This window comes from Cherax quadricarinatus, chromosome 9, assembly GCF_038502225.1.
Source record: "Cherax quadricarinatus isolate ZL_2023a chromosome 9, ASM3850222v1, whole genome shotgun sequence".
NCBI lineage: Eukaryota > Metazoa > Arthropoda > Malacostraca > Decapoda > Parastacidae > Cherax > Cherax quadricarinatus.
This window is the reverse complement of record NC_091300.1, coordinates 61,967,898-61,994,959: the sequence shown is the minus strand read 5'-3', so window position 1 is coordinate 61,994,959 and position 27,062 is coordinate 61,967,898. Positions and strand designations below refer to the sequence as shown.

Genomic DNA, 27,062 nt, shown 5'->3' with positions numbered 1-27,062 from the left:
TTTAAAATATTTCACAAAACAGTTAAATGTTATTGTGAAATTATTTGGTCTCAAATACCGTCCTCAGATATAATGTTTGAAACATTTCTATAACAATGATGTGAGTGATCCAAGAGTCCTTTAACTATGGCCGATACCAAGCTCAGTACCAGGCCTAGCACCAAAGCTCACACCACGAAAAGTGCCAGAACTTACACCAAACCCAGCACCAGAACCCGCAATAAGTCCAGCTCCAGAACCCACAATAAGTTTAGCAATAGAACCCACTCCAACCCTGTACCAAAACCCAGGCCAGGCCCTGTACTAAAACCCTGGACAGGGCCTGTACCAAAACCCACACCCGAGCCCACGCTAGGCCCTGCACCAGAACCATCAGCAAGCCTTCCAAAGTAGAAGTCAGGCGAGAGTGTCTGCCGAAGAATCGTGGCATGGCAGGTGAAAGCTGACTCAGAAAACAAAGATATACACTGGCCCCTCCAGAAAGAGTGTTCTAACAGTAATAACAATAAACTGATGACCGAGCTCAACAGTCACTAAATGATAATAGTCTTATATGACATCGTAACTTCACGTGGAAGACCAACATTCCTCAAGGAACTTTCACACTAGGTGTAAGTTATGGTTATAGGCACTTTCAGGAGGGCGTCATAACTTTACAGTGGGTGTCGAAGGCTCACCTGGGAATCGTAATTTTCAAAAGGGCGTCATAATTTACAATGAGCGGCGGAGGCTCACCTGGAAATCGTAACTTTCAAGAGGGAGTCATAACTTCACAAGGGATAGGGGAGGCTCATCCTAGTAATCGTAACTCACACACCAGAAGCTTCAGCTCGTCATAGTATCTCATAAGGCAGTTGAGGAAGTCAAAAGTTGTTCATAACTCCCATAAGATAAGATAAGATTTCGTTCGGATTTTTAACCCCGGAGGGTTAGCCACCCAGGATAAGCCATAACCCAAGAAAATCAGTGCGTCATCGAGGACTGTCTAACTTATTTCCATTGGGGTCCTTAATCTTGTCCCCCAGGATGCGACCCACACCAGTCGACTAACACCCAGGTACCTATTTGCTGCTAGGTGAACAGGACAACAGGTGTAAGGAAACGTGTCGAAATGTTTCCACCCACCGGGAATCGAACCCGGGCCCTCCGTGTGTGAAGCGGGAGCTTTAGCCACCAGGCCACCGGGCCACCACCATCTTATGAACCACCAGGCCCTCTTACCCTGTCCACTCTAGTTGTAATAATTACTACATGTATCTCGGTTGCTGTACGATCCAAGACAGAGAGGTATCCCCGTAGTCCATAAGCTCAACCCCCTCTACCTCAATGCAAGTACACGTTTATACATGTTTGTATATGAATTAACAGATGGATGGACGAGGGAGTTGAACCACGGTCCGTAAATTAACAACCCTACGCTCTACCATCTAGGATAATCCAGGACTCTAATAGGAAGGATTCGGAGGTAATACTGTGTTACATTTCGCCAGAGGCACCAACTGTAACCGAACTGAACTCCTTCCCTCGGCCTAGTGTCCTTTCTTAAACAGGTACAGGTAAAATTCTGGAAACCAAAATAGCCCAACATAGTCAGGACAGGGTGGGAGTCGAATACTATCTTGAACCACGTTAGTTCCTGTAATTACCCACCAGAATGGGATGCTGCCCAGATTATTATACCAAACAGTTCTGTCATGGAAAGAAACATAATCGAATCTTCTTTCATGAAACATGAAAGGAATGCAGTATATAACTCAAATTATGGGTTATACAAGTTCGATAGCTATCTAGTATAGTCTATTATACACAATCTTGAACAACAATGCTATACAAAATCACAGGATTGTTCATTATGCCAGGTAGTTTCATTATGGATTGGTGACGCCCGATCAGTGTCTACGCACCAATACTTCATACTACGTGAGTTGTAAATGGTTATATAACCGTTTAGCTGTTACTGTATCACACAGTGACAGGTAAACAAGATTACAGGATAACATAGGTAGGTACCAAAACAGGCACAATACTATGACTTTGTAAATGGTCCAAGACAGACCAAAACGTCATCGTAAGCTCCTCTCTTCTATGTGCGGGTTATCTGTATAACATAAGTAGGGGTTAAAGGATATTAGTAGAAATTTGGATCATAGAAATGTTATCAGAAAGGTATAGAAGATTCCCAAGGAAGGCATATTAACCGACACTGAACAGGATAGTAGACACTGTTTACTAAGAGATACATCTAAGTGCCCCTGGGAACATTTGAATACCCCAGAGGAGGATATTTAAATGGACAAAGAACATATTTGTTTCTTCTTTTAATTAAAAAGGTTACGCAGAATAATAGCAAAAGAAAAGTGTTATCTCAAATCACATGACCTGTTACAAGCGGCTTGATAAAGCTTGGGGCTGGCTATTATATCTTCTAATTTCATACCTGACATTTCAGAAACCATCCTACCCCATATGGGGAGTAGGGGGATGGTGGTGGTGTGGGGGGTTGCACCGACCGTTGGCTACATTCTGAGAGAAGCTGCGGCCGGTGACACACCCGCAATACACTACTCTGAGAAAACTCCCCCTGCTTTAGTCGCTCCCTTGCAACATTGCATAGCTCCTGATGACGCACTGAGAAGCGTGAAAGTACTTAAACTAAAAAGTTTCACCCCCGTGGCTTGTCTTGCATATATATATATATACATATATATACATATACATATATATATATATATATATATATATATATATATATATATATATATATATATATATATATAGATATATATATATATAAAATATATATATATATATATAGATATATATATATATCCACAGGTTAGACATAAAGAGAGAGATGAGACTGAAAGTTTTTCTTGCAAATACCTGGATCTTCAAGAGAGAAATGAATACATATATTTGTTTCTCTCTAGCTAGAAGTACATAGAGTTGAAGTGAGAGTCACAGAGAGAGTGGAGAAGCAGACAGCTGTTCTCTGAGGTATTAACACACATTTCCCAGTCCATCAGATATGGACCGCACCTTCCCGTCTGCGTGACAAGCACCAAACTATCGGTTTAGACTGAGGGAAGATCGCCTTTACCGCTACACTTTATCTGTTTCTTGCCTCCATACCTCAGCCACTCCTCCAGTCTCTCTCTCTCTTCTCCCTCAACATCCTACCACAATCTTCTAAACATTTCCTTCTATCTGCCTCTCCGCTTCTTAGCTCCTTGGCATCTTCCTCCATTTCTCCATTCTTTTCTTTTGCCGGACAGTATTTAAGGCAGTTTTCCCATCCCTGGAATATCAGAGAGTGGTGCTTTAGTGTTCTCTCTGGGTCCTCTGCTGATTTACACACAATTTATGTGAGATACGAGATAAAGAGGAACCGAGACGGGGCTTTCTGAGGACCAAAGGCGTCATTTTGCTACGAGGATCCGGTCGCTGATAGAGAAAATCACAGAGGCGAGGCAGAGCCGTCTCAGCTGCACATGCTTAGTGGTGATGAATGGGCTGAGCTGTTGTACAGGTTGTACAATGGTGGTGGTCAGAACCACTTGCCTGGCTCACAGTTCCTTCACTCTGGCGGTCTACAAGTCTGTTGAGTGTATCTGCTGAACTTTGGACTGGTTCTGTATGTTGGTAGTGATATGTGGGAGGAAACGTCAGCCTAGTTGTGCACAGGTGTGGTAGAAGTATTTTGTGATGCCTAGCTTACACTGGCTTACACTGGCTTACACTGGCTTACACTGGCTTACACTGACTTACACTGACTTACACTGACTTACACTGGCTTACACTGGCTTACACTGACTTACACTGACTTACACTGGCTTACACTGACTTACACTGACTTACACTGACTTACACTGACTTACACTGACTTACACTGGCTTACACTGACTTACACTGACTTACACTGACTTACACTGACTTACACTGACTTACACTGACTTACACTGACTTACACTGACTTACACTGGCTTACACTGACTTACACTGGCTTACACTGACTTACACTGACTTACACTGACTTACACTGACTTACACTGACTTACACTGGCTTACACTGACTTACACTGGCTTACACTGACTTACACTGGCTGACACTGACTTACACTGACTTACACTGACTTACACTGGCTTACACTGGCTTACACTGACTTACACTGACTTACACTGACTTACACTGACTTACACTGACTTACACTGACTTACACTGTCTTACACTGACTTACACTGACTTACACTGACTTACACTGACTTACACTGACTTACACTGGCTTACACTGACTTACACTGACTTACACTGACTTACACTGACTTACACTGACTTACACTGACTTACACTGACTTACACTGACTTACACTGGCTTACACTGACTTACACTGACTTACACTGACTTACACTGACTTACACTGACTTACACTGACTTACACTGACTTACACTGACTTACACTGACTTACACTGACTTACACTGACTTACACTGACTTACACTGACTTACACTGACCTACACTGACTTACACTGACTTACACTGACTTACACTGACTTACACTGACTTACACTGACTTACACTGACTTACACTGACTTACACTGACTTACACTGACTTACACTGGCTTACACTGGCTTACACTGACTTACACTGGCTTACACTGGCCTATGAGCCTAGATCAACATGTACAACTACAATCGTAGGGAAGAATGCTTTACAATAATGAACTAGAGTTGCCCATTAACCTGGTGGTAACACCAAGTAAAATCCAATCTTAGCTCAATAAAATATTAAATAAAGCAAGACAGAGTCCTGTAAAGTAAAAGGACACAAGTGCAACTAATGTGACATTTATTGTGGCAACGTCTCGCTCTCCAGGAGCTTTATCAGCTTTATCAATGGCTTGATAAAGCTCCTGGAGAGCGAAACGTTGCCACAATAAATGTCACATTAGTTGCACTAGTGTCCTTTTACTTTACATATTATTACAAGACAGAGTCCTGCTGTCTTTACTCAGTACACATATAAATCACTAACAGCTTCAAGACATAGTGTGAACCTTGACCAAATATTCAATCAAATCAAACAATGGAAGACACAGAGCATACAGATAAACAAGGGTGAAGGAGAAGACAGGAGGATGAGAGAGAAGAGAGAAAAACAAGGAAGAACACATGAGAATGAGGTAAAGAAGAGGATACCACCACACGGTGTATACCCCGTGTTCTCACCTGCTGGATACCACCACACGGTGTATACCCCGTGTTCTCACCTGCTGGATACCACCACACGGGGTATACCCCGTGTTCTCACCTGCTGGATACCACCACACGGGGTATACCCCGTGTTCTCACCTGCTGGATACCACCACACGGTGCATACTCCGTGTTATCACCTGCTGGATGCCACCACTTGGTGTATACCCCGTGTTCTCACCTGCTGGATACCATCACACGGTGTATACCCCGTGTTCTCACCTGCTGGATACCACCACACGGTGTATAACCCTTGTTCTCACCTTCTGGATACCACCACACGGTGCATACCCCGTGTTATCACCTGCTGGATACCACCACACGGTGCATACCCCGTGTTCTCACCTGCTGGATACCACCACACGGTGTATACCTCGTGTCCTCACATGCTGGATACCACCACACGGTGCATACCCCGTGTTCTCACCTGCTGGATACCACCACACGGTGTATACCCCGTGTTCTCACCTGCTGGATACCACCACACGGTGTATACCCCGTGTTCTCACCTGCTGGATACCACCACACGGTGTATACCCTGTGTTCTCACCTGCTGGATACCACCACACGGTGTATACCCCGTGTTCTCACCTGCTGGATACCACCACACGGTGTATACCCCGTGTTCTCACCTGCTGGATACCACCACACGGTGTATACCCCGTGTTCTCACCTGCTGGATACCACCACACGGTGTATACCCCGTGTTCTCACCTCCTGGATATCACCACACGGTGCATACCCCGTGTTCTCACCTGCTGGATACCACCACACGGTGTATACCCCGTGTTCTCACCTGCTGGATACCACCACACGGTGTATACCCCGTGTTCTCACCTGCTGGATACCACCACACGGTGTATACCCCGTGTTCTCACCTGCTGGATACCACCACACGGTGTATACCCCGTGTTCTCACCTGTTGGATACCACCACACGGTATATACCCCGTGTTCTCACCTACTGGATACCACCACACGGTGCATAGCCCGTGTTCTCACCTACTGGATACCACCACACGGTGTATACCCCGTGTTCTCACCTGCTGGATACCACCACACGGTGTATACCCCGTCTTCTCATCTGCTGGATACCACCACACGGTGTATACCCCGTGTTCTCACCTGCTGGATACCACCACACGGTGTATACCCCGTGTTCTCACCTACTGGATACCACCACACGGTGTATACCCCGTGTTCTCACCTGCTGGATACCACCACACGGTGCATACCCCGTGTTCTCACCTGCTGGATACCACCACACGGTGTATACCCCGTGTTCTCACCTGCTGGATGTGAAATATCTCATCAACATCTGGTATGTTGCAGCACAGACAACATATTACATATCTGATCTTCATGTTGCATCATATTCGTGTTATGTTGCCACTGTTGTTGCTCGTGTTATGTTGCCACTGTTGTTGCTCGTGTTATGTTGCCACTGTTGTTGCTCGTGTTATGTTGCCACTGTTGTTGCTCGTGTTATGTTGCCACTGTTGTTGCTCGTGTTATGTTGCCACTGTTGTTGCTCGTGTTATGTTGCCACTGTTGTTGCTCGTGTTATGTTGCCACTGTTGTTGCTCGTGTTATGTTGCCACTGTTGTTGCCCGTGTTATGTTGCCACTGTTGTTGCCCGTGTTATGTTGCCACTGTTGTTGCTCGTGTTATGTTGCCACTGTTGTTGCCCGTGTTATGTTGCCACTGTTGTTGCTCGTGTTATGTTGCCACTGTTGTTGCTCGTGTTATGTTGCCACTGTTGTTGCTCGTGTTATGTTGCCACTGTTGTTGCTCGTGTTATGTTGCCACTGTTGTTGCTCGTGTTATGTTGCCACTGTTGTTGCTCGTGTTATGTTGCCACTGTTGTTGCTCGTGTTATGTTGCCACTGTTGTTGCTTGTGTTATGTTGCCACTGTTGTTGCTTGTGTTATGTTGCCACTGTTGTTGCTCGTGTTATGTTGCCACTGTTGTTGCTCGTGTTATGTTGCCACTGTTGTTGCTTGTGTTATGTTGCCACTGTTGTTGCTTGTGTTATGTTGCCACTGTTGTTGCTTGTGTTATGTTGCCACTGTTGTTGCTTCCTCTGCAACAATTCAGGGTTTTTCTTTAAAATTAAGTTAACTGTATTCTAATGCAGAGGTAGGATGCAGAGAGTGCTAGGTAGGATGCAGAGAGTGCTAGGAAGGATGCAGTGTGTGCTAGGAAGGATGCAGTGTGTGCTAGGAAGGATGCAGAGAGTGCTAGGTAGGATGCAGAGAGTGCTAGGAAGGATGCAGAGAGTGCTAGGAAGGATGCAGTGTGTGCTAGGAAGGATGCAGAGAGTGCTAGGTAGGATGCAGAGAGTACTAGGAAGGATGCAGAGAGTGCTAGGAAGGATGCAGAGAGTGCTAGGTAGGATGCAGAGAGTGCTAGGAAGGATGCAGAGAGTGCTAGGAAGGATGCAGAGAGTGCTAGGTAGGATGCAGAGAGTACTAGGAAGGATGCAGAGAGTGCTAGGAAGGATGCAGAGAGTGCTAGGTAGGATGCAGAGAGTACTAGGAAGGATGCAGAGAGTGCTAGGAAGGATGCAGAGAGTGCTAGGTAGGATGCAGAGAGTACTAGGAAGGATGCAGAGAGTGCTAGGAAGGATGCAGAGAGTGCTAGGTAGGATGCAGAGAGTACTAGGAAGGATGCAGAGAGTGCTAGGAAGGATGCAGTGTGTGCTAGGAAGGATGCAGAGAGTGCTAGGTAGGATGCAGAGAGTGCTAGGAAGGATGCAGAGAGTGCTAGGAAGGATGCAGTGTGTGCTAGGAAGGATGCAGAGAGTGCTAGGTAGGATGCAGAGAGTGCTAGGAAGGATGCAGAGAGTGCTAGGAAGGATGCAGTGTGTGCTAGGAAGGATGCAGAGAGTACTAGGTAGGATGCAGAGAGTGCTAGGAAGGATGCAGTGTGTGCTAGGAAGGATGCAGAGAGTGCTAGGTAGGATGCAGAGAGTGCTAGGAAGGATGCAGAGAGTGCTAGGAAGGATGCAGTGTGTGCTAGGAAGGATGCAGAGAGTACTAGGTAGGATGCAGAGAGTGCTAGGAAGGATGCAGTGTGTGCTAGGAAGGATGCAGAGAGTGCTAGGTAGGATGCAGAGAGTGCTAGGAAGGATGCAGAGAGTGCTAGGAAGGATGCAGAGAGTGCTAGGAAGGATGCAGTGTGTGCTAGGAAGGATGCAGAGAGTGCTAGGTAGGATGCAGAGAGTGCTAGGAAGGATGCAGAGAGTGCTAGGAAGGATGCAGTGTGTGCTAGGAAGGATGCAGAGAGTACTAGGTAGGATGCAGAGAGTGCTAGGAAGGATGCAGAGAGTACTAGGTAGGATGCAGAGAGTGCTAGGAAGGATGCAGAGAGTACTAGGTAGGATGCAGAGAGTGCTAGGAAGGATGCAGAGAGTACTAGGTAGGATGCAGAGAGTGCTAAGAAGGATGCAGAGAGTGCTAGGAAGGATGCAGAGAGTGCTAGGAAGGATGCAGAGAGTACTAGGTAGGATGCAGAGAGTGCTAGGTAGGATGCAGAGAGTGCTAGGAAGGATGCAGAAAGTACTAGGTAGGATGCAGAGAGTGCTAGCTAGGATGCAGAGAGTGCTAGGTAGGATGCAGAGAGTGCTAGGAAGGATGCAGTGAGTGCTAGGAAGGATGCAGAGAGTGCTAGGAAGGATGCAGAGAGTGCTAGGTAGGATGCAGAGAGTGCTAGGAAGGATGCACAGAGTGCTAGGAAGGATGCAGAGAGTGCTAGGTAGGATGCAGAGAGTGCTAGGAAGGATGCAGAGAGTGCTATGAAGGATGCAGAGAGTGCTAGGTAGGATGCAGTGTGTGCCAGGTAGGATGCAGTGTGTGCTAGGTAGGATGCAGTGTGTGCTAGGTAGGATGCAGTGTGTGCTAGGTAGGATGCAGTGTGTGCTAGGTAGGATGCAGTGTGTGCTAGGAAGGATGCAGTGTGTGCTAGGTAGGATGCAGTGTGTGCTAGGAAGAATGCAGTGTGTGCTAGGAAGGATGCAGTGTGTGCTAGGTAGGATGCAGTGTGTGCTAGGAAGGATGCAGTGTGTGCTAGGTAGGATGCAGTGTGTGCTAAGTAGGATGCAGTGTATGCTAGGTAGGATGCAGTGTGTGCTAGGTAGGATGCAGTGTCTGCTAGGTAGGATGCAGTGTGTGCTAGGTAGGATGCAGTGTGTGTTAGGTAGGATGCAGTGTGCGCTAGGTAGGATGCAGTGTGTGCTAGGAAGGATGCATTGTGTGCTAGGAAGGATGCAGTGTGTGCTACGTAGAATGCAGTGTGTGCTAGGCAGGATGCAGTGTCTGCTAGTTAGGATGCAGTGTGTGCTAGGTAGGATGCAGTGTGTGCTAGGAAGGATGCATTGTGTGCTAGGTAGGATGCAGTGTGTGCTAGGCAGGATGCAGTGTCTGCTAGTTAGGATGCAGTGTGTGCTAGGTAGGATGCAGAGAGTGCTAGGAAGGATGCAGAAAGTACTAGGTAGGATGCAGAGAGTGCTAGCTAGGATGCAGAGAGTGCTAGGTAGGATGCAGAGAGTGCTAGGAAGGATGCAGAGAGTGCTAGGAAGGATGCAGAGAGTGCTAGGAAGGATGCAGAGAGTGCTAGGTAGGATGCAGAGAGTGCTAGGAAGGATGCACAGAGTGCTAGGAAGGATGCACAGAGTGCTAGGTAGGATGCAGAGAGTGCTAGGAAGGATGCAGAGAGTGCTCGGAAGGATGCAGAGAGTGCTAGGTAGGATGCAGTGTGTGCCAGGTAGGATGCAGTGTGTGCTAGGTAGGATGCAGTGTGTGCTAGGTAGGATGCAGTGTGTGCTAGGTACGATGCAGTGTGTGCTAGGTAGGATGCAGTGTGTGCTAGGAAGGATGCAGTGTGTGCTAGGTAGGATGCAGTGTGTGCTAGGAAGGATGCAGTGTGTGCTAGGAAGGATGCAGTGTGTGCTAGGTAGGATGCAGTGTGTGCTAGGAAGGATGCAGTGTGTGCTAGGTAGGATGCAGTGTGTGCTAGGTAGGATGCAGTGTATGCTAGGTAGGATGCAGTGTGTGCTAGGTAGGATGCAGTGTCTGCTAGGTAGGATGCAGTGTGTGCTAGGTAGGATGCAGTGTGTGTTAGGTAGGATGCAGTGTGCGCTAGGTAGGATGCAGTGTGTGCTAGGAAGGATGCATTGTGTGCTAGGAAGGATGCAGTGTGTGCTACGTAGAATGCAGTGTGTGCTAGGCAGGATGCAGTGTCTGCTAGTTAGGATGCAGTGTGTGCTAGGTAGGATGCAGTGTGTGCTAGGAAGGATGCATTGTGTGCTAGGTAGGATGCAGTGTGTGCTAGGCAGGATGCAGTGTCTGCTAGTTAGGATGCAGTGTGTGCTAGGTAGGATGCAGGTTGTGCTAGTTAGGATGCAGTGTCTGCTAGTTAGGATGCAGGTTGTGCTAGGTAGGATGCAGTGTGTGCTAGGAAGGATGCAGTGTGTGCTAGGTAGGATGCAGGTTGTGCTAGGTAGGATGCAGTGTGTGCTAGGAAGGATGCAGTGTGTGCTAGGTAGGATGCAGGTTGTGCTAGGTAGGATGCAGTGTGTGCTAGGAAGGATGCAGTGTGTGTGCTAGGTAGGATGCAGGTTGTGCAAGGTAGGATGCAGTGTGTGCTAGGAAGGATGCAGTGTGTGCTAGGTAGGATGCAGTGTCTGCTAGTTAGGATGCAGTGTGTGCTAGGTAGGATGCAGGTTGTGCTATGTAGGATGCAGTGTGTGCTAGGTAGGATGCAGTGTGTGCTAGGTAGGATGCAGTGTCTGCTAGTTAGGATGCAGTGTGTGCTAGGTAGGATGCAGGTTGTGCTAGGTAGGATGCAGTGTGTGCTAGGAAGGATGCAGGTTGTGCTAGGTAGGATGCAGTGTGTGCTAGGAAGGATGCAGTGTGTGCTAGGAAGGATGCAGTGTGTGCTAGGAAGGATGCAGTGTGTGCTAGGTAGGATGAAATCATTTATGAATTTGAAGTTTGTTATAGATTTACGGTAACCCAAAGCCTTCCCTTAACCCTGACCATGAGCATATAAGACGCAGGTTGATTTTCCATGACTTTGATAGAGAAAGGCGCGCCTTATATGCCGGAACATGCAGTAATAATCCTAGTAGTGTGAACTGAACGTTGGGATGTAATATTATTGCAGAGAGAGAAACAGAAAGAGAGAAGGAGTGAATATAATGATGGAAAACTAGACTGAGGGACTGACAACCTCAAATACTATTTCCCCAAGATTGATGGACAGACTACATCATCAGTTCACAACTAGACCTGCTGCCTCTGTTTCTGACTGAGGAAGTCTACTGTGTAGACGGAACTTTCCAACAACGAACACAGCTAACCTGTTGCTCAAGTGTCTTCAACTACAGAGTATTTTATACAAGTTTTAATATAAGACTGAAACTCTGAGGTCCCTATCCCAGGGTAGACCACCTGTGTTATACTGCTATCCCAGGGTAGACCACCTGTGTTATACTGCTATCCCAGGGTAGACCACCTGTGTTATACTGCTATCCCAGGGTAGACCAACTGTGTTATACTGCTATCCCAGGGTAGACCACCTGTGTTATACTGCTATCCCAGGGTAGACCACCTGTGTTATACTGCTATCCCAGGGTAGACCACCAGGGTAGACCACCAGTGTTATACTGCTATCCCAGGGTAGACCACCTGTGTTATACTGCTATCCCAGGGTAGACCACCAGTGTTATACTGCTATCCCAGGGTAGACCACCTGTGTTATACTGCTATCCCAGGGTAGACCACCTGTGTTATACTGCTATCCCAGGGTAGACCACCTGTGTTATACTGCTATCCCAGGGTAGACCACCAGTGTTATACTGCTATCCCAGGGTAGACCACCTGTGTTATACTGCTATCCCAGGGTAGACCACCTGTGTTATACTATCCCAGGGTAGACCACCAGTGTTATACTGCTATCCCAGGGTAGACCACCAGTGTTATACTGCTATCCCAGGGTAGACCACCAGTGTTATACTGCTATCCCAGGGTAGACCACCTGTGTTATACTGCTATCCCAGGGTAGACCATCAGTGTTATACTGCTATCCCAGGGTAGACCACCAGTGTTATACTGCTATCCCAGGGGTGTTATACTGCTATCCCAGGGTAGACCACCAGTGTTATACTGCTATCCCAGGGTAGACCACCTGTGTTATACTGTTATACCTGCTATCCCAGGGTAGACCACCAGTGTTATACTGCTATCCCAGGGTAGACCACCAGTGTTATACTGCTATCCCATAGACCACTGTGCTATCCCAGGGTAGACCACCCTATCCCAGGGTGTGTTATACTGCTATCCCAGGGTAGACCACCAGTGTTATACTGCTATCCCAGGGTAGACCACCTGTGTTATACTGCTATCCCAGGGTAGACCACCAGTGTTATACTGCTATCCCAGGGTAGACCACCAGTGTTATACTGCTATCCCAGGTGTTATAGCTATCCCACCACTGTTATACTGCTATCCTAGGGTAGACCACCTGTGTTATACTGCTATCCCAGGGTAGACCACCAGTGTTATACTGCTATCCAAGGGTAGACCACCAGTGTTATACTGCTATCCCAGGGTAGACCACCTGTGTTATACTGCTATCCCAGGGTAGACCACCAGTGTTATACTGCTATCCCAGGGTAGACCACCAGTGTTATACTGCTATCCCAGGGTAGACCACCAGTGTTATACTGCTATCCCAGGGTAGACCACCTGTGTTATACTGCTATCCCAGGGTAGACCACCAGTGTTATACTGCTATCCCAGGGTAGACCACCAGTGTTATACTGCTATCCCAGGGTAGACCACCTGCGTTATACTGTTATACCAGGGTAGACCACCAGTGTTATACTGCTATCCCAGGGTAGACCACCAGTGTTATACTGCTATCCCAGGGTAGACCACCAGTGTTATACTGCTATCCCAGGGTAGACCACCTGCGTTATACTGCTATCCCAGGGTAGACCACCTGCGTTATACTGCTATCCCAGGGTAGACAACCTGCGTTTTACTGCTATCCCAGGGTAAACCACCTGTGTTAAACTGCTATCCCAGGGTAGACCACCAGTCGTTATACTGCTATCCCAGGGTAGACCACCTGTGTTATACTGCTATCCCAGGGTAGACCACCTGTGTTATACTGCTATCCCAGGGTAGACCACCAGTGTTATACTGCTATCCCAGGGTAGACCACCTGTGTTATACTGCTATCCCAGGGTAGACCACCTGTGTTATACTGCTATCCCAGGGTAGACCACCTGTGTTATACTGCTATCCCAGGGTAGACAACCTGTGTTATACTGCTATCCCAGGGTAGACCACCAGTGTTATACTGCTATCCCAGGGTAGACCACCAGTGTTATACTGCTATCCCAGGGTAGACCACCAGTGTTATACTGCTATCCCAGGGTAGACCACCTGCGTTATACTGCTGTCCAAGGGTAGACCACCTGTGTTATACTGCTATCCCAGGGTAGACTACCAGTGTTATACTGCTATCCCAGGGTAGACCACCTGCGTTATACTGCTATCCCAGGGTAGAACACCTGCGTTATACTGCTATCCCAGGGTAGACCACCAGTGTTATACTGCTATCCCAGGGTAGACCACCAGTGTTATACTGCTATCCCAGGGTAGACCACCTGCGTTATACTGCTATCCCAGGGTAGACCACCTGCGTTATACTGCTATCCCAGGGTAGACCACCTGCGTTATACTGCTATCCCAGGGTAGACCACCTGCGTTATACTGCTATCCCAGGGTAGACCACCTGCGTTATACTGCTATCCCAGGGTAGACCACCTGCGTTATACTGCTAACCCAGAGTAGACCACCAGTGTTATACTGTCATCCCAGTGTAGACCACCAGTGTTATACTGCTATCCCAGGGTAGACCACCAGAGTTATACTGCTATCCCAGGGTAGACCACTAGTGTTATACTGCTATCCCGGGGTAGACCACCAGTGTTATACTGCTATACCAGGGAAGACCACCTGTGTTATACTGCTATCCCAGGGTAGACCACCAGTGTTATACTGCTATCCCAGGGTAGACCACCAGTGTTATACTGCTATCCCAGGGTAGACCACCAGTGTTATACTGCTATCCCAGGGTAGACCACCAGTGTTATACTGCTATCCCAGGGTAGACCACCAGTGTTATACTGCTATCCCAGGGTAGACCACCAGTGTTATACTGCTATCCCAGGGTAGATCACCTACGGTATACTGCTAACCCAGGGTAGACCACCAGTGTTATACTGCTATCCCAGGGTAGACCACCAGTGTTATACTGCTATCCCAGGGTAGACCACCAGTGTTATACTGCTAACACAGCATAGACCACTAGTATTACACTGCTAACCCAGGGTAGACCACCAGTGTTATACTGCTATCCCAGGGTAGACCACCAGTGTTATACTGCTATCCCAGGGTAGACCACCAGTGTTATACTGCTAACACAGCATAGACCACTAGTATTACACTGAAAACCCAGGGTAGACCACCGGTATTATACTGATAACCCAGGGTAGATCACTGGTATTATACTGATAACCCAGGGTAGACCACTGGTATTAAACTGGTAACCCAGGGTAGACCAACGGTATTGTACTGATAACCCAGGGTAGACCACCGGTATAATTCTGATAACCTTGGGTAGACCACTGATATTATACTGATAACCGAGGGTAGACCAACGGTATTATACTGATAACCCAGGGTAGACCACCGGTATAATTCTGATAACCCAGGGTAGACCACTGGTATTATACTGATAACCCAGGGTAGACCACCGGTTTTATACTGATAACCCAGGGTAGACCACCGGTATTATACTGATAACCGAGGGTAGACCACCGGTATTATTCTGATAACCCAGGGGAGACCACCGGTATTATACTAATAACCCATGGTAGACCACCGGTCTTGTATTGATAATCCAGGGTAGACCACCGGTGTTATACTGATAACCCAGGGTAGACAACTGGTATTAAACTAATAACCCAGGGCAGACCACCGGTATTAAACTGATAACCCAGGGTAGACCACCGGTATTAAACTGATAACCCAGGGTAGACCACCGGTATTAAACTGATAACCCAGGGTAGACCACCGGTATTATACTGATAACCCAGGGTAGACCACCGGTATTATACTGATAACCCAGGGTAGACCACCGGTATTAAACTGATAACCCAGGGTAGACCACCGGTATTAAACTGATAACCCAGGGTAGACCACCGGTATTATACTGATAACCCAGGGTAGACCACCTGTATTATACTGAAAACCCAGGGTAGACCACCGGTATTAAACTGATAACCCAGGGTAGACCACCTGTATTATACTGAAAACCCAGGGTAGACCACCTGTATTATACTGAAAACCCAGGGTAGGCCACTGGTATTATACTGATAACCCAGGGTAGACCACCGGTATTATACTGATAACCCAGGGTAGACCACCGTTATTATACTGATAACCCAGGGTAGACCACTGGTATTATACTGATAACCCAGGGTAGACCACCGGTATTAAACTGATAACCCAGGGTAGACCACCGGTATTATACTGATAACCCAGGGTAGACCACCGGTATTATACTGATAACCCAGGGTAGACCACCGGTATTATACTGATAACCCAGGGTAGACCACCGGTATTATACTGATAACCCAGGGTAGACCACCGGTATTATACTGATAACCCAGGGTAGATCACTGGTATTATACTGATAACCCAGGGTAGACCACTGGTATTACACTGCTAACCCAGGGTAGACCACCGGTATTATACTGATAACCCAGGGAAGAAAACCGGTATTATACTGATAACTCAGGGTAGACCACCTGTTTTATACTGAAAACCCAGGGTAGATCACTGGTATTATACTGATAACCCAGGGTAGACCACTGGTATTATACTGATAACCCAGGGTAGACCACCGGTATTATACTGATAACCCAGGGTAGACCACCGGTATTATACTGATAACCCAGGGTAGACCACCGGTATTATACTGATAACCCAGGGTAGACCACCGGTATTATACTGATAACCCAGGGTAGACCACCGGTATTATGCTGATAACCCAGGGTAGACCACCGGTATTATACTGATAACCCAGGGTAGACCACCGGTATTATGCTGATAACCCAGGGTAGACCACCGGTATTATACTGATAACCCAGGGTAGACCACCAATTTTAAACTGATAACCCAGGGTAGACCACCGGCATTATACTGATAACCCAGGGTAGACCACCGGTATTATATTGATAACCCAGGGTAGATCACTGGTATTATACTGATAACCCAGGGTAGACCACCGGTATTAAACTGATAACTCAGGGTAGACCACCGGTATTAAACTGATAACCCAGGGTAGATTACTGGTATTATACTGATAACCCAGGGTAGACCACCGGTATTAAACTGATAACTCAGGGTAGACCACTGGTATTATACTGATAACCCAGGGTAGACCACCGGTATTAAACTGATAACCCAGGGTAGATTACTGGTATTAAACTGATAACCCAGGGTAGACCACTGGTATTATACTGATAACCCAGGGTAGACCACCGGTATTAAACTGATAACCCAGGGTAGATCACCGGTATTATACTGATAACCCAGGGTAGACCACCGGTATTAAACTGATAACCCAGGGTAGACCACCGGTATTATACTGATAACCCAGGGTAGACCACCGGTATTATACTGATAACCCAGGGTATACCACCGGTATTATACTGATAACCCAGGGTAGACCACCGGTATTATACTGATAACCCAGGGTAGACCACCGGTATTAAACTGATAACCCAGGGTAGACCACTGGTATTATACTGATAACCCATGGTAGACCACTGGTATTATACTGATAACCCAGGGTAGACCACCGGTATTATACCGATAACCCAGGGTAGACCACCGGTATTATACTGATAACCCAGGGTAGACCACCGATATTAAACTGATATCCCAGGGTAGATTACTGGTATTAAGCTGATAACCCAGGGTAGGCCACTGGTATTATACTGATAACCCAGGGTAGACCACCGGTATTATACTGATAACCCAGGGTAGACCACAGGTATTATGCTGATAACCCAGGGTAGACCATCGGTATTATACTGATAACCCAGGGTAGACCACCGGTATTATACTGATAACCCAGGGTAGACCACCGGTATTATGCTGATAACCCAGGGTAGACCACCGGTATTATACTGATAACCCAGGGTAGACCACCGGTATTATGCTGATAACCCAGGGTAGACCACCGGTATTATACTGATAACCCAGGGTAGACCACCTCTTTTAAACTGATAACCCAGGGTAGACCACCGGCATTATACTGATAACCCAGGGTAGACCACCGGTATTATATTGATAACCCAGGGTAGATCACTGGTATTATACTGTTTACCCAGGGTACACCACAGGTATTAAACTGATAACCCAGGGTAGACCACTGGTATTATACTGATAACCCAGGGTAGACCACCGGTATTAAACTGATAACTCAGGGTAGACCACTGGTATTATACTGATAACCCAGGGTAGACCACCGGTATTAAACTGATAACCCAGGGTAGATTACTGGTATTAAACTGATAACCCAGGGTAGACCACTGGTATTATACTGATAACCCAGGGTAGACCACCGGTATTAAACTGATAACCCAGGGTAGATCACCGGTATTATACTGATAACCCAGGGTAGACCAACGGTATTATAATAACCCACGGTACACCACCGGTATTGTACTGATAACCCACGGTAGACCACCGTTATTATACTGATAACCCAATGTATACCACCGGTATTATACTGATAACCCAGGGTAGACCACCGGTATTATACTGATAACCCAGGGTAGACCACTGGTATTGTACTGATAACCCAGGGTGGACCACCTGTATTATACAGATAACCCAGGGTAGACCACCGGAATTATACTGATAACCCAGGGTAGACCACCGGTATTATACTGATAACCCAGGTCAGACCACCGTGTGGACCAGGTGTTTACAGTGAAACATATAAGTGAACAGTATTTAGTTAAGGCTAAAGAGGTTTTTGTGGCATTTATGGATTTGGAAAAGGCGTATGACAGGGTGGATAGGGGGGCAATGTGGCAGATGTTGCAGGTGTATGGTGTAGGAGGTAAGTTACTGAAAGCAGTGAAGAGTTTTTACGAGGATAGTGAGTCTCAAGTTAGAGTATGTAGGAAAGAGGGAAATTATTTCCCAGTAAAAGTAGGCCTTAGACAAGGATGTGTGATGTCACCGTGGTTGTTTAATATATTTATAGATGGGGTTGTAAGAGAAGTAAATGCGAGGGTCTTGTCAAGAGGCGTGGAGTTAAAAGATAAAGAATCACACAAAGTGGGAGTTGTCACAGCTGCTCTTTGCTGATGACACTGTGCTCTTGGGAGATTCTGAAGAGAAGTTGCAGAGGTTGGTGGATGAATTTGGTAGGGTGTGCAAAAGAAGAAAATTAAAAGTGAATACAGGAAAGAGTAAGGTTATGAGGATAACAAAAAGATTAGGTGATGAAAGATTGGATATCAGATTGGAGGGAGAGAGTATGGAGGAGGTGAATGTATTCAGATATTTGGGAGTGGACGTGTCAGCGGATGGGTCTATGAAAGATGAGGTGAATCATAGAATTGATGAGGGGAAAAGGGTGAGTGGTGCACTTAGGAGTCTGTGGAGACAAAGAATTTTGTCCTTGGAAGCAAAGAGGGGAATGTATGAGAGTATAGTTTTACCAACGCTCTTATATGGGTGTGAAGCATGGGTGATGAATGTTGCAGCGAGGAGAAGGCTGGAGGCAGTGGAGATGTCATGTCTGAGGGCAATGTGTGGTGTGAATATAATGCAGAGAACTCGTAGTTTGGAAGTTAGGAGGAGGTGCGGGATTACCAAAACTGTTGTCCAGAGGGCTGAGGAAGGGTTGTTGGGGTGGTTCGGACATGTAGAGAGAATGGAGCGAAACAGAATGACTTCAAGAGTGTATCAGTCTGTAGTGGAAGGAAGGCGGGGTAGGAGTCGGCCTAGGAAAGGTTGCAGGGAGGGGGTAAAGGAGGTTTTGTGTGCGAGGGGCTTGGACTTCCAGCGGGCATGCGTGAGCGTGTTTGATAGGAGTGAATGAAGACAAATGGTTTTTAATACTTGACGTGCTGTTGGAGTGTGAGCAAAGTAACATTTATGAAGGGGTTCAGGGAAACCGGCAGGCCGGAGTTGAGTCCTGGAGATGGGAAGTACAGTGCCTGCACTCTGAAGGAGGGATGTTAATGTTGCAGTTTAAAAACTGTAGTGTAAAGCACCCTTCTGGCAAGACAGTGATGGAGTGAATGATGGTGAAAGTTTTTCATTTTCGGGCCACCCTGCCTTGGTGGGCCAGCACTTGTGTGTGTGTGCCAGCACTTGTGTGTGTGTGCCAGCACTTGTGTGTGTGTGCCAGCACTTGTGTGTGTGTGCCAGCACTTGTGTGTGTGTGCCAGCACTTGTGTGTGTGTGTGCCAGCACTTGTGTGTGTGTCCCAGCACTTGTGTGTGTGTCCCCGCACTTGTTTGTGTGTCCCAGCACTTGTGTGTGTGTGCCAGCACTTGTGTGTGTGTGTGCCAGCACTTGTGTGCGTGCCAGCACTTGTGTGTGTGTGTGCCAGCACTTGTGTGTGTGTGTGTGTGCCAGCTCTTGTTTGCGTGCCTGCACTTGTGTGTGTGTGCCAGCACTAGTGTGTGTGTGTGTGTGTGCCAGCACTTGTGTGTGTGTGTGTGCCAGCATTTGTGTGTGTGCCAGCACTTGTGTGTGTGTGTGTGCCAGTACTTGTGTGTGTGTGCCAGCACTTGTGTGTGTGTGTGCCAGCACTTGTGTGTGTGTGCCAGCACTTGTGTGTGTGCCAGCACTTGTGTGTGTGTGTGCCAGCACTTGTGTGCGTGCCAGCAAATGTGTGTGTGTGTGCCAGCACTTGTGTGTGTGTGTGTGTGCCAGCTCTTGTTTGCGTGCCAGCACTTGTGTGTGTGTCCCCGCACTTGTTTGTGTGTCCCAGCACTTGTGTGTGTGTGCCAGCACTTGTGTGTGTGTGTGTGCCAGCACTTGTGTGCGTGCCAGCACTTGTGTGTGTGTGTGCCAGCACTTGTGTGTGTGTGTGTGTGCCAGCTCTTGTTTGCGTGCCTGCACTTGTGTGTGTGTGCCAGCACTAGTGTGTGTGTGTGTATGCCAGCACTTGTGTGTGTGTGTGTGCCAGCATTTGTGTGTGTGCCAGCACTTGTGTGTGTGTGTGTGCCAGTACTTGTGTGTGTGTGCCAGCACTTGTGTGTGTGTGTGCCAGCACTTGTGTGTGTGTGCCAGCACTTGTGTGTGTGCCAGCACTTGTGTGTGTGTGTGCCAGCACTTGTGTGCGTGCCAGCAAATGTGTGTGTGTGTGCCAGCACTTGTGTGTGTGTGTGTGTGCCAGCTCTTGTTTGCGTGCCAGCACTTGTGTGTGTGTGCCAGCACTAGTGTGTGTGTGTGTGGGCCAGCACTTGTGTGTGTGTGTGTGCCAGCACTTGTGTGTGTGCCAGCACTTGTGTGTGTGTGTGTGCCAGTACTTGTATGTGTGTGCCAGCACTTGTGTGTGTGTTTGCCAGCACTTGTGTGTGTGTGCCAGCACTTGTGTGTGTGCCAGCACTTGTGTGTGTGCCAGCACTTGTGTGTGTGTGCCAGCACTTGTGTGTGCGTGCCAGCATTTGTGTATGTGTTCCAGCACTTGTGTGTGTGTGTGCCAGCACTTGTGTGTGTGTGCCAGCACTTGTGTGTGTGTGTGTGCCAGCACTTGTGTGTGTGTGCCAGCACTAGTGTGTGTGTGTGCCAGCACTTGTGTGTGTGTGCCAGCATTTGTGTGTGTGTGCCAGCACTTGTGTGTGTGTGCCAGCACTTGTGTGTGTGTGCCAGCACTTGTGTGTGTATGTGCCAGTACTTGTGTGTGTGTGCCAGCACTAGTGTGTGCTCGCTAGTATTTCGGAGTGTATGCCAGCACTTGTGTGTGTGTGCACTTGTGTGTGTGCCAGCACTTGTGTGTGTGTGCACTTGTGTGTGTGCCAGCACTTGTGTGTGTGTGTCAGCACTTGTGTCCGTGTGCCAGCACTTGTGTGTGTGTGTGTCAGCACTTGTGTGTGCGCGCCAGCACTTGTGTGTGCGCGCCAGCACTTGTGTCGTGTGCCAGCACGTGTGTGTGCTTGTGCCAGCACTTGTGTGTGTGTGTGTGTGTGCCAGAAATTGTGAGTGTATGCCAGCACATGTGTATGTGTGTATTGTGAGTGTATACTAGCACTTGTGTATAATCGTATTGTGAGTGTATGCCAGCATTTGTGTATGGGAGTGTTGTGATCGTGTGTGAAAGCGTGTGTACGCATTGTAATCGTGTGTGAAAGCGTGTGTACGCATTGTGATCGTGTGTGAAAGCGTTTGTACGCATTGTGATCGTGTGTGAAAGCGTGTGTAAGCATTGTGATAATTGTCTGTGATTGTTTGTGTGTACGTATGATAATGGTGTAAGTGCGTGCAAGTGCATGTGTGTACGTATTATAATGAGTGTATACATATGCGTACATGCGTGTGTGCTAGTATATATATATATATATATATATATATATATATATATATATATATATATATATATATATATATATATATATATATATATATATATATATATATATATATATATATATATATATATATATATGCTGGTGTGTGTGAACACAATATACACACCACTGTGTATATACACTGCTACACTATGTTTACAAACACAAAACATACACATTGCCGTGTAATTTAATGTACGAGTGTATACGTGAGTATATGTGCGTATAAACACATGTGTATGAATGTTTATATATATATATATATTACCACTGATCAATGTGGCAAAAATCAGACAAATTACGCTGGTAGGGTTGATAATTTTTTTGAGTTAGTTTTGGTTACCTTGTGATGCTCTTGTGTTGTGAATATTAAAAGGAATATTTTGAAAGACTATTAGGGAATATTCAAATTTATTTAAAAAACAAAAAACACATAGAAAACTTAGACATACTTGAAAATATTATGTACATGAAATATTGGTTTTAAATATAGGTTACACACACACACACACACACACACACACACACACACACACACACACACACACACACACACACACACACACACACACACACACACACACACACACACCTAGAGAATTAACACGGTAACAATGGTTATCCAGTAATTAGGTAATGTATGTTCACGAGGTTAAACATTATGGCACTGTAGACTAGCATCGCTTATTTTTCTTGTTCGACCTTCTTGAGTTACACACAGGACGTGTAGCCAGGTGACTGCAGCTGTATTATTGTGTAACAAGGTGACTGCAGCTGTGTTACTGTGTAGCCAGGTGACTGCAGCTGTATTATTGTGTAGCCAGGTGACTGCAGCTGTGTTATTGTGTAGCCAGGTGACTGCAGCTGTGTTATTGTGTAGCCAGGTGACTGCAGCTGTGTTATTGTGTAGCCAGGTGACTGCAGCTGTGTTATTGTGTAGCCAGGTGACTGCAGCTGTGTTATTGTGTAGCCAGGTGACTGCAGCTGTGTTACTGTGTAGCCAGGTGACTGCAGCTGTGTTATTGTGTAGCCAGGTGACTGCAGCTGTGTTATTGTGTAGCCAGGTGACTGCAGCTGTATTATTGTGTAGCCAGGTGACTGCAGCTGTGTTATTGTGTAGCCAGGTGACTGCAGCTGTATTATTGTGTAGCCAGGTGACTGCAGCTGTGTTATTGTGTAGCCAGGTGACTGCAGCTGTGTTATTGTGTAGCCAGGTGACTGCAGCTGTGTTATTGTGTAGCCAGGTGACTGCAGCTGTGTTATTGTGTAGCCAGGTGAATGCAGCTGTGTTATTGTGTAGCCAGGTGACTGCAGCTGTGTTATTGTGTAGCCAGGTGACTGCAGCTGTATTACTGTGTAGCCAGGTGACTGCAGCTGTGTTATTGTGTAGCCAGGTTACTGCAGCTGTATTACTGTGTAGCCAGGTGACTGCAGCTGCATTACTGTGTAGCCAGGTGACTGCAGCTGTTTCACTATGAAGCCAGGTGACTGCAGCTGCATTACTGTGTAGCCAGGTGACTGCAGCTGTTTCACTATGTAGCCAGGTGACTGCAGTTGTATTATTGTGTAGCCAGGTGACTTCAGCTGTTTCACTATGTAGCCAGGTGACTGCAGCTGTATTACTGTGTAGCCAGGTGACTGCAGCTGTATTACTGTGTAGCCAGGTGACTGCAGCTGTATTACTGTGTGGCCAGGTGACTGCAGCTGTATTACTGTGTAGCCAGGTGACTGCAGCTGCATTACTGTGTAGCCAGGTGACTGCAGCTGTATTATTGTGTAGCCAGGTGACTGCAGCTGCATTGCTGTGTAGCCAGGTGACTGCAGCTGTATTATTGTGTAGCCAGGTGACTGCAGCTGTATTACTGTGTAGCCAGGTGACTGCAGCTGTATTACTGTGTAGCCAGGTGACTGCAGCTGCATTACTGTGTAGCCAGGTGACTGCAGCTGCATTACTGTGTAGCCAGGTGACTGCAGCTGTATTACTGTGTAGCCAGGTGACTGCAGCTGTATTACTGTGTAGCCAGGTGACTGCAGCTGTATTACTGTGTAGCCAGGTGACTGCAGCTGTATTACTTTGTAGCCAGGTGACTGCAGCTGTATTACTGTGTAGCCAGGTGACTGCAGCTGCATTACTGTGTAGCCAGGTGACTGCAGCTGCATTACTGTGTAGCCAGGTGACTGCAGCTGTATTACTGTGTAGCCAGGTGACTGCAGCTGTATTACTGTGTAGCCAGGTGACTGCAGCTGCATTACTGTGTAGCCAGGTGACTGCAGCTGCATTACTGTGTAGCCAGGTGACTGCAGCTGCATTACTGTGTAGCCAGGTGACTGCAGCTGTATTACTGTGTAGCCAGGTGACTGCAGCTGTATTACTGTGTAGCCAGGTGACTGCAGCTGTATTACTGTGTAGCCAGGTGACTGCAGCTGTATTATTGTGTAGCCAGGTGACTGCAGCTGTATTATTGTGTAGCCAGGTGACTGCAGCTGTATTATTGTGTAGCCAGGTGACTGCAGCTGTATTACTGTGTAGCCAGGTGACTGCAGCTGTATTATTGTGTAGCCAGGTGACTGCAGCTGTATTATTGTGTAGCCAGGTGACTGCAGCTGTATTATTGTGTAGCCAGGTGACTGCAGCTGTATTACTGTGTAGCCAGGTGACTGCAGCTGTATTATTGTGTAGCCAGGTGACTGCAGCTGTATTACTGTGTAGCCAGGTGACTGCAGCTGTATTACTGTGTAGCCAGGTGACTGCAGCTGTATTATTGTGTAGCCAGGTGACTGCAGCTGTATTACTCTCACATTTGGTATTTAACTCTGCGTAACTTCAACAATAATTAAACCCTAGTCCATCCATTATGCGGTGTCTATCAGAATTAGAAAGTAGTGATACACACTGACTAGTGCACATGTCCTGGCGCACCGCGGTTATTTCGTAATATTTTCACGAGTTTGTCTGACATCTCCACAAGGAAAGCACCATCATTTCAGGGTAATAATTCGTGATGAACACTTAACACCAATTAACTTCCTGGAAAGCTTTTAATTACATAGTTCGGTTGTAAAGATTAGCGTGTCTTTTTCTGTACCCAAAAGGATTTCGAATGGATCAGCAAGAGTTAGAGTGGGTATGTCATGGAACACATCCAGACTGTCCTCCAGCAATCCTGAGTCATCGGATAAAAGCTCCTCAAGGTCGCTGGTGCTGCTGACGGAGCCTCGTACAGTAGAGGGAGAGCTGGAGACTGACATGGGGTCAGAGATTGTGTAATGGGCCACTAGTTGAGGCAGCTGAGGGGCTCCCTGCTGTGTGTATGAGGTCGTTGTGTGTTCGTACTGAAAGCTCATTGTGTTCCCCGAAGCTGGAATTGCCTTCTGTTGGACGTGCTGATGAAGGCTTGGCGTAAAGGAGTGCTGAAAGCAGCTCTGGAGAGAGTTCTGGATGGAACTGTGTAAGGAGTTTTCGAAGGAAGTATAATCACTGTCGGTGTCATCAAGAACATCAGAGAGCGCCCTGATGTATTCTACTGCCAGGCGGAGTGTCATGATCTTGGTGATGGTGGCAGAGGTGGTGTGAACCTCCACTGCTTCAGGAAGAACCTTACGCAAGGATTCGAAGGCGTTGTTGATTTCTCTCATGCGATGGCGTTCCCGAGCGTTCGCGGTCTTTCTTCGGTACTTGGATAACGGTGCTGGACGGGATTTGGACTTTGCAGGTCGTTTTGTGACTTCCTGGCGAGTACGTTCTTGCTGGAGACGTTTGATGATGGTCCTGGGTCGTAGAGCGTACTTCTCCTCCCCGTTAAAGTTCCTGCCTAGAGTGCAGTCGTTGTTCCTGTGACCGGTGCTGCTATTGTTGTTGGTATCAGTGGAGGGACTATGGTCCTCAAGTCTCTCCATCTTGTGGATACAGGCGCCCAGCACCGCACACACCACCTGTGATCACTACCGCAACACTCGCACACACCACCTGGGTCACTACTGTACCACCTGGATCAGTACTGCACCACCTGCATCACTACTGCACCACCTGCATCACTACTGCACCACCTGGATCACTACTGCACCTGCATTGAAGTTACTTCACTAGTTTGTTCATTTAAGACAAATCACATTTAAATGTTTTCTTGTCTTCTGTATATTTCTTAAGCAAGTACAGTACGGCAGACATTACGTATAATTCCTGCAAGTTTGAAGTTACGTTCACTATATTTAATATCGATATTTGTTTTCTAAATAGACAGTATTCAGAGTGATGCAACGAACTGTTGTTGTTATACTTGGTACAGTAACTGTGACTCAGGGTGAGCAAGCAAGGCTGACAGTCTCACCATTGTGGCCCAGTCACGAGACGTACATGTAAATAATCTTCCATATTTGGGCTAGAGCATTGTGTGGAGGTGCACATGTTGTGCTCAGCAGTGTGAGATCTGTGTGTGTGTGCACCGGTGTAGCTTCATCTCGCCAGGTGTGGAGGAGCGAAGTGGGATACCACTGAGTGTTACAGTCGATAAGGAGGGACTGACACCGTGTGTATGGAGCAGCGGGTACGTGTTACCACCTTGGCTGTGTGGGTATCACTGGTATCCAGTTCACCTGCTGCCCAACACCTCCCTCACCAAGTGCCCCGAGCTGTGACGTCACTATTGGCACGATAAAACTTTCACGTCTGCTGACTTTTGTAACGCAAATTTTGCCGACTTTCATAGGACCCTAAATGCCCAAGACACTGCACTCGAGGCAGAAGTGAGAAAAAACTTATATAGTGCTCTAATAAAGCCAAAACAATGAGTATTCTCCTCTGATTCGTTTACCTGTAATTCTGTTAAGTGGCAACCTGTGGAAGAGAGGGTTTCAGGTAGTGAGGAAGAGAGCTCAGTAACGCCAGGACCACGAGAGGAGGTCTGTGTGATGCTGCGTCCTCACAGGTCTCTTTTCTCATTACCAGAGAGAGGATCCGACCTTCACAGCACATCCTGCGGAATATTCCACACTGGTTCACTTTCGTATCAACATGTAGTACATTTAACCTATCATATATCTACAACACCTTCAAGATTCTTTTGTTAGATTGAACTAGAATTATTAAGGAATGTCTTTGATAATACGAGGACCATCACAGACACACAAT

At 47.0% G+C, this 27,062-nt stretch overlaps 1 protein-coding gene across 1 annotated transcript; it reads right to left on the bottom strand.

The window, feature by feature from the left end:
* Positions 1 to 24,585: 24,585 nt before the first annotated feature.
* Positions 24,586 to 26,523, bottom strand: LOC128685996 (helix-loop-helix protein delilah-like). Its single transcript, XM_053772630.2, has one exon. The coding sequence runs from the start codon at positions 25,829 to 25,831 to the stop codon at positions 24,974 to 24,976; it is 858 nt and encodes a 285-aa protein (XP_053628605.2). The 5' UTR covers positions 25,832 to 26,523; the 3' UTR covers positions 24,586 to 24,973.
* Between the last annotated feature and the right edge of the window lie 539 nt (positions 26,524 to 27,062).

Bases quoted from the DNA above. Each gene is read 5' to 3' on its own strand.
- LOC128685996 (XM_053772630.2), bottom strand. From the start codon at position 25,831: ATGGAGAGACTTGAGGACCATAGTCCCTCCACTGATACCAACAACAAT.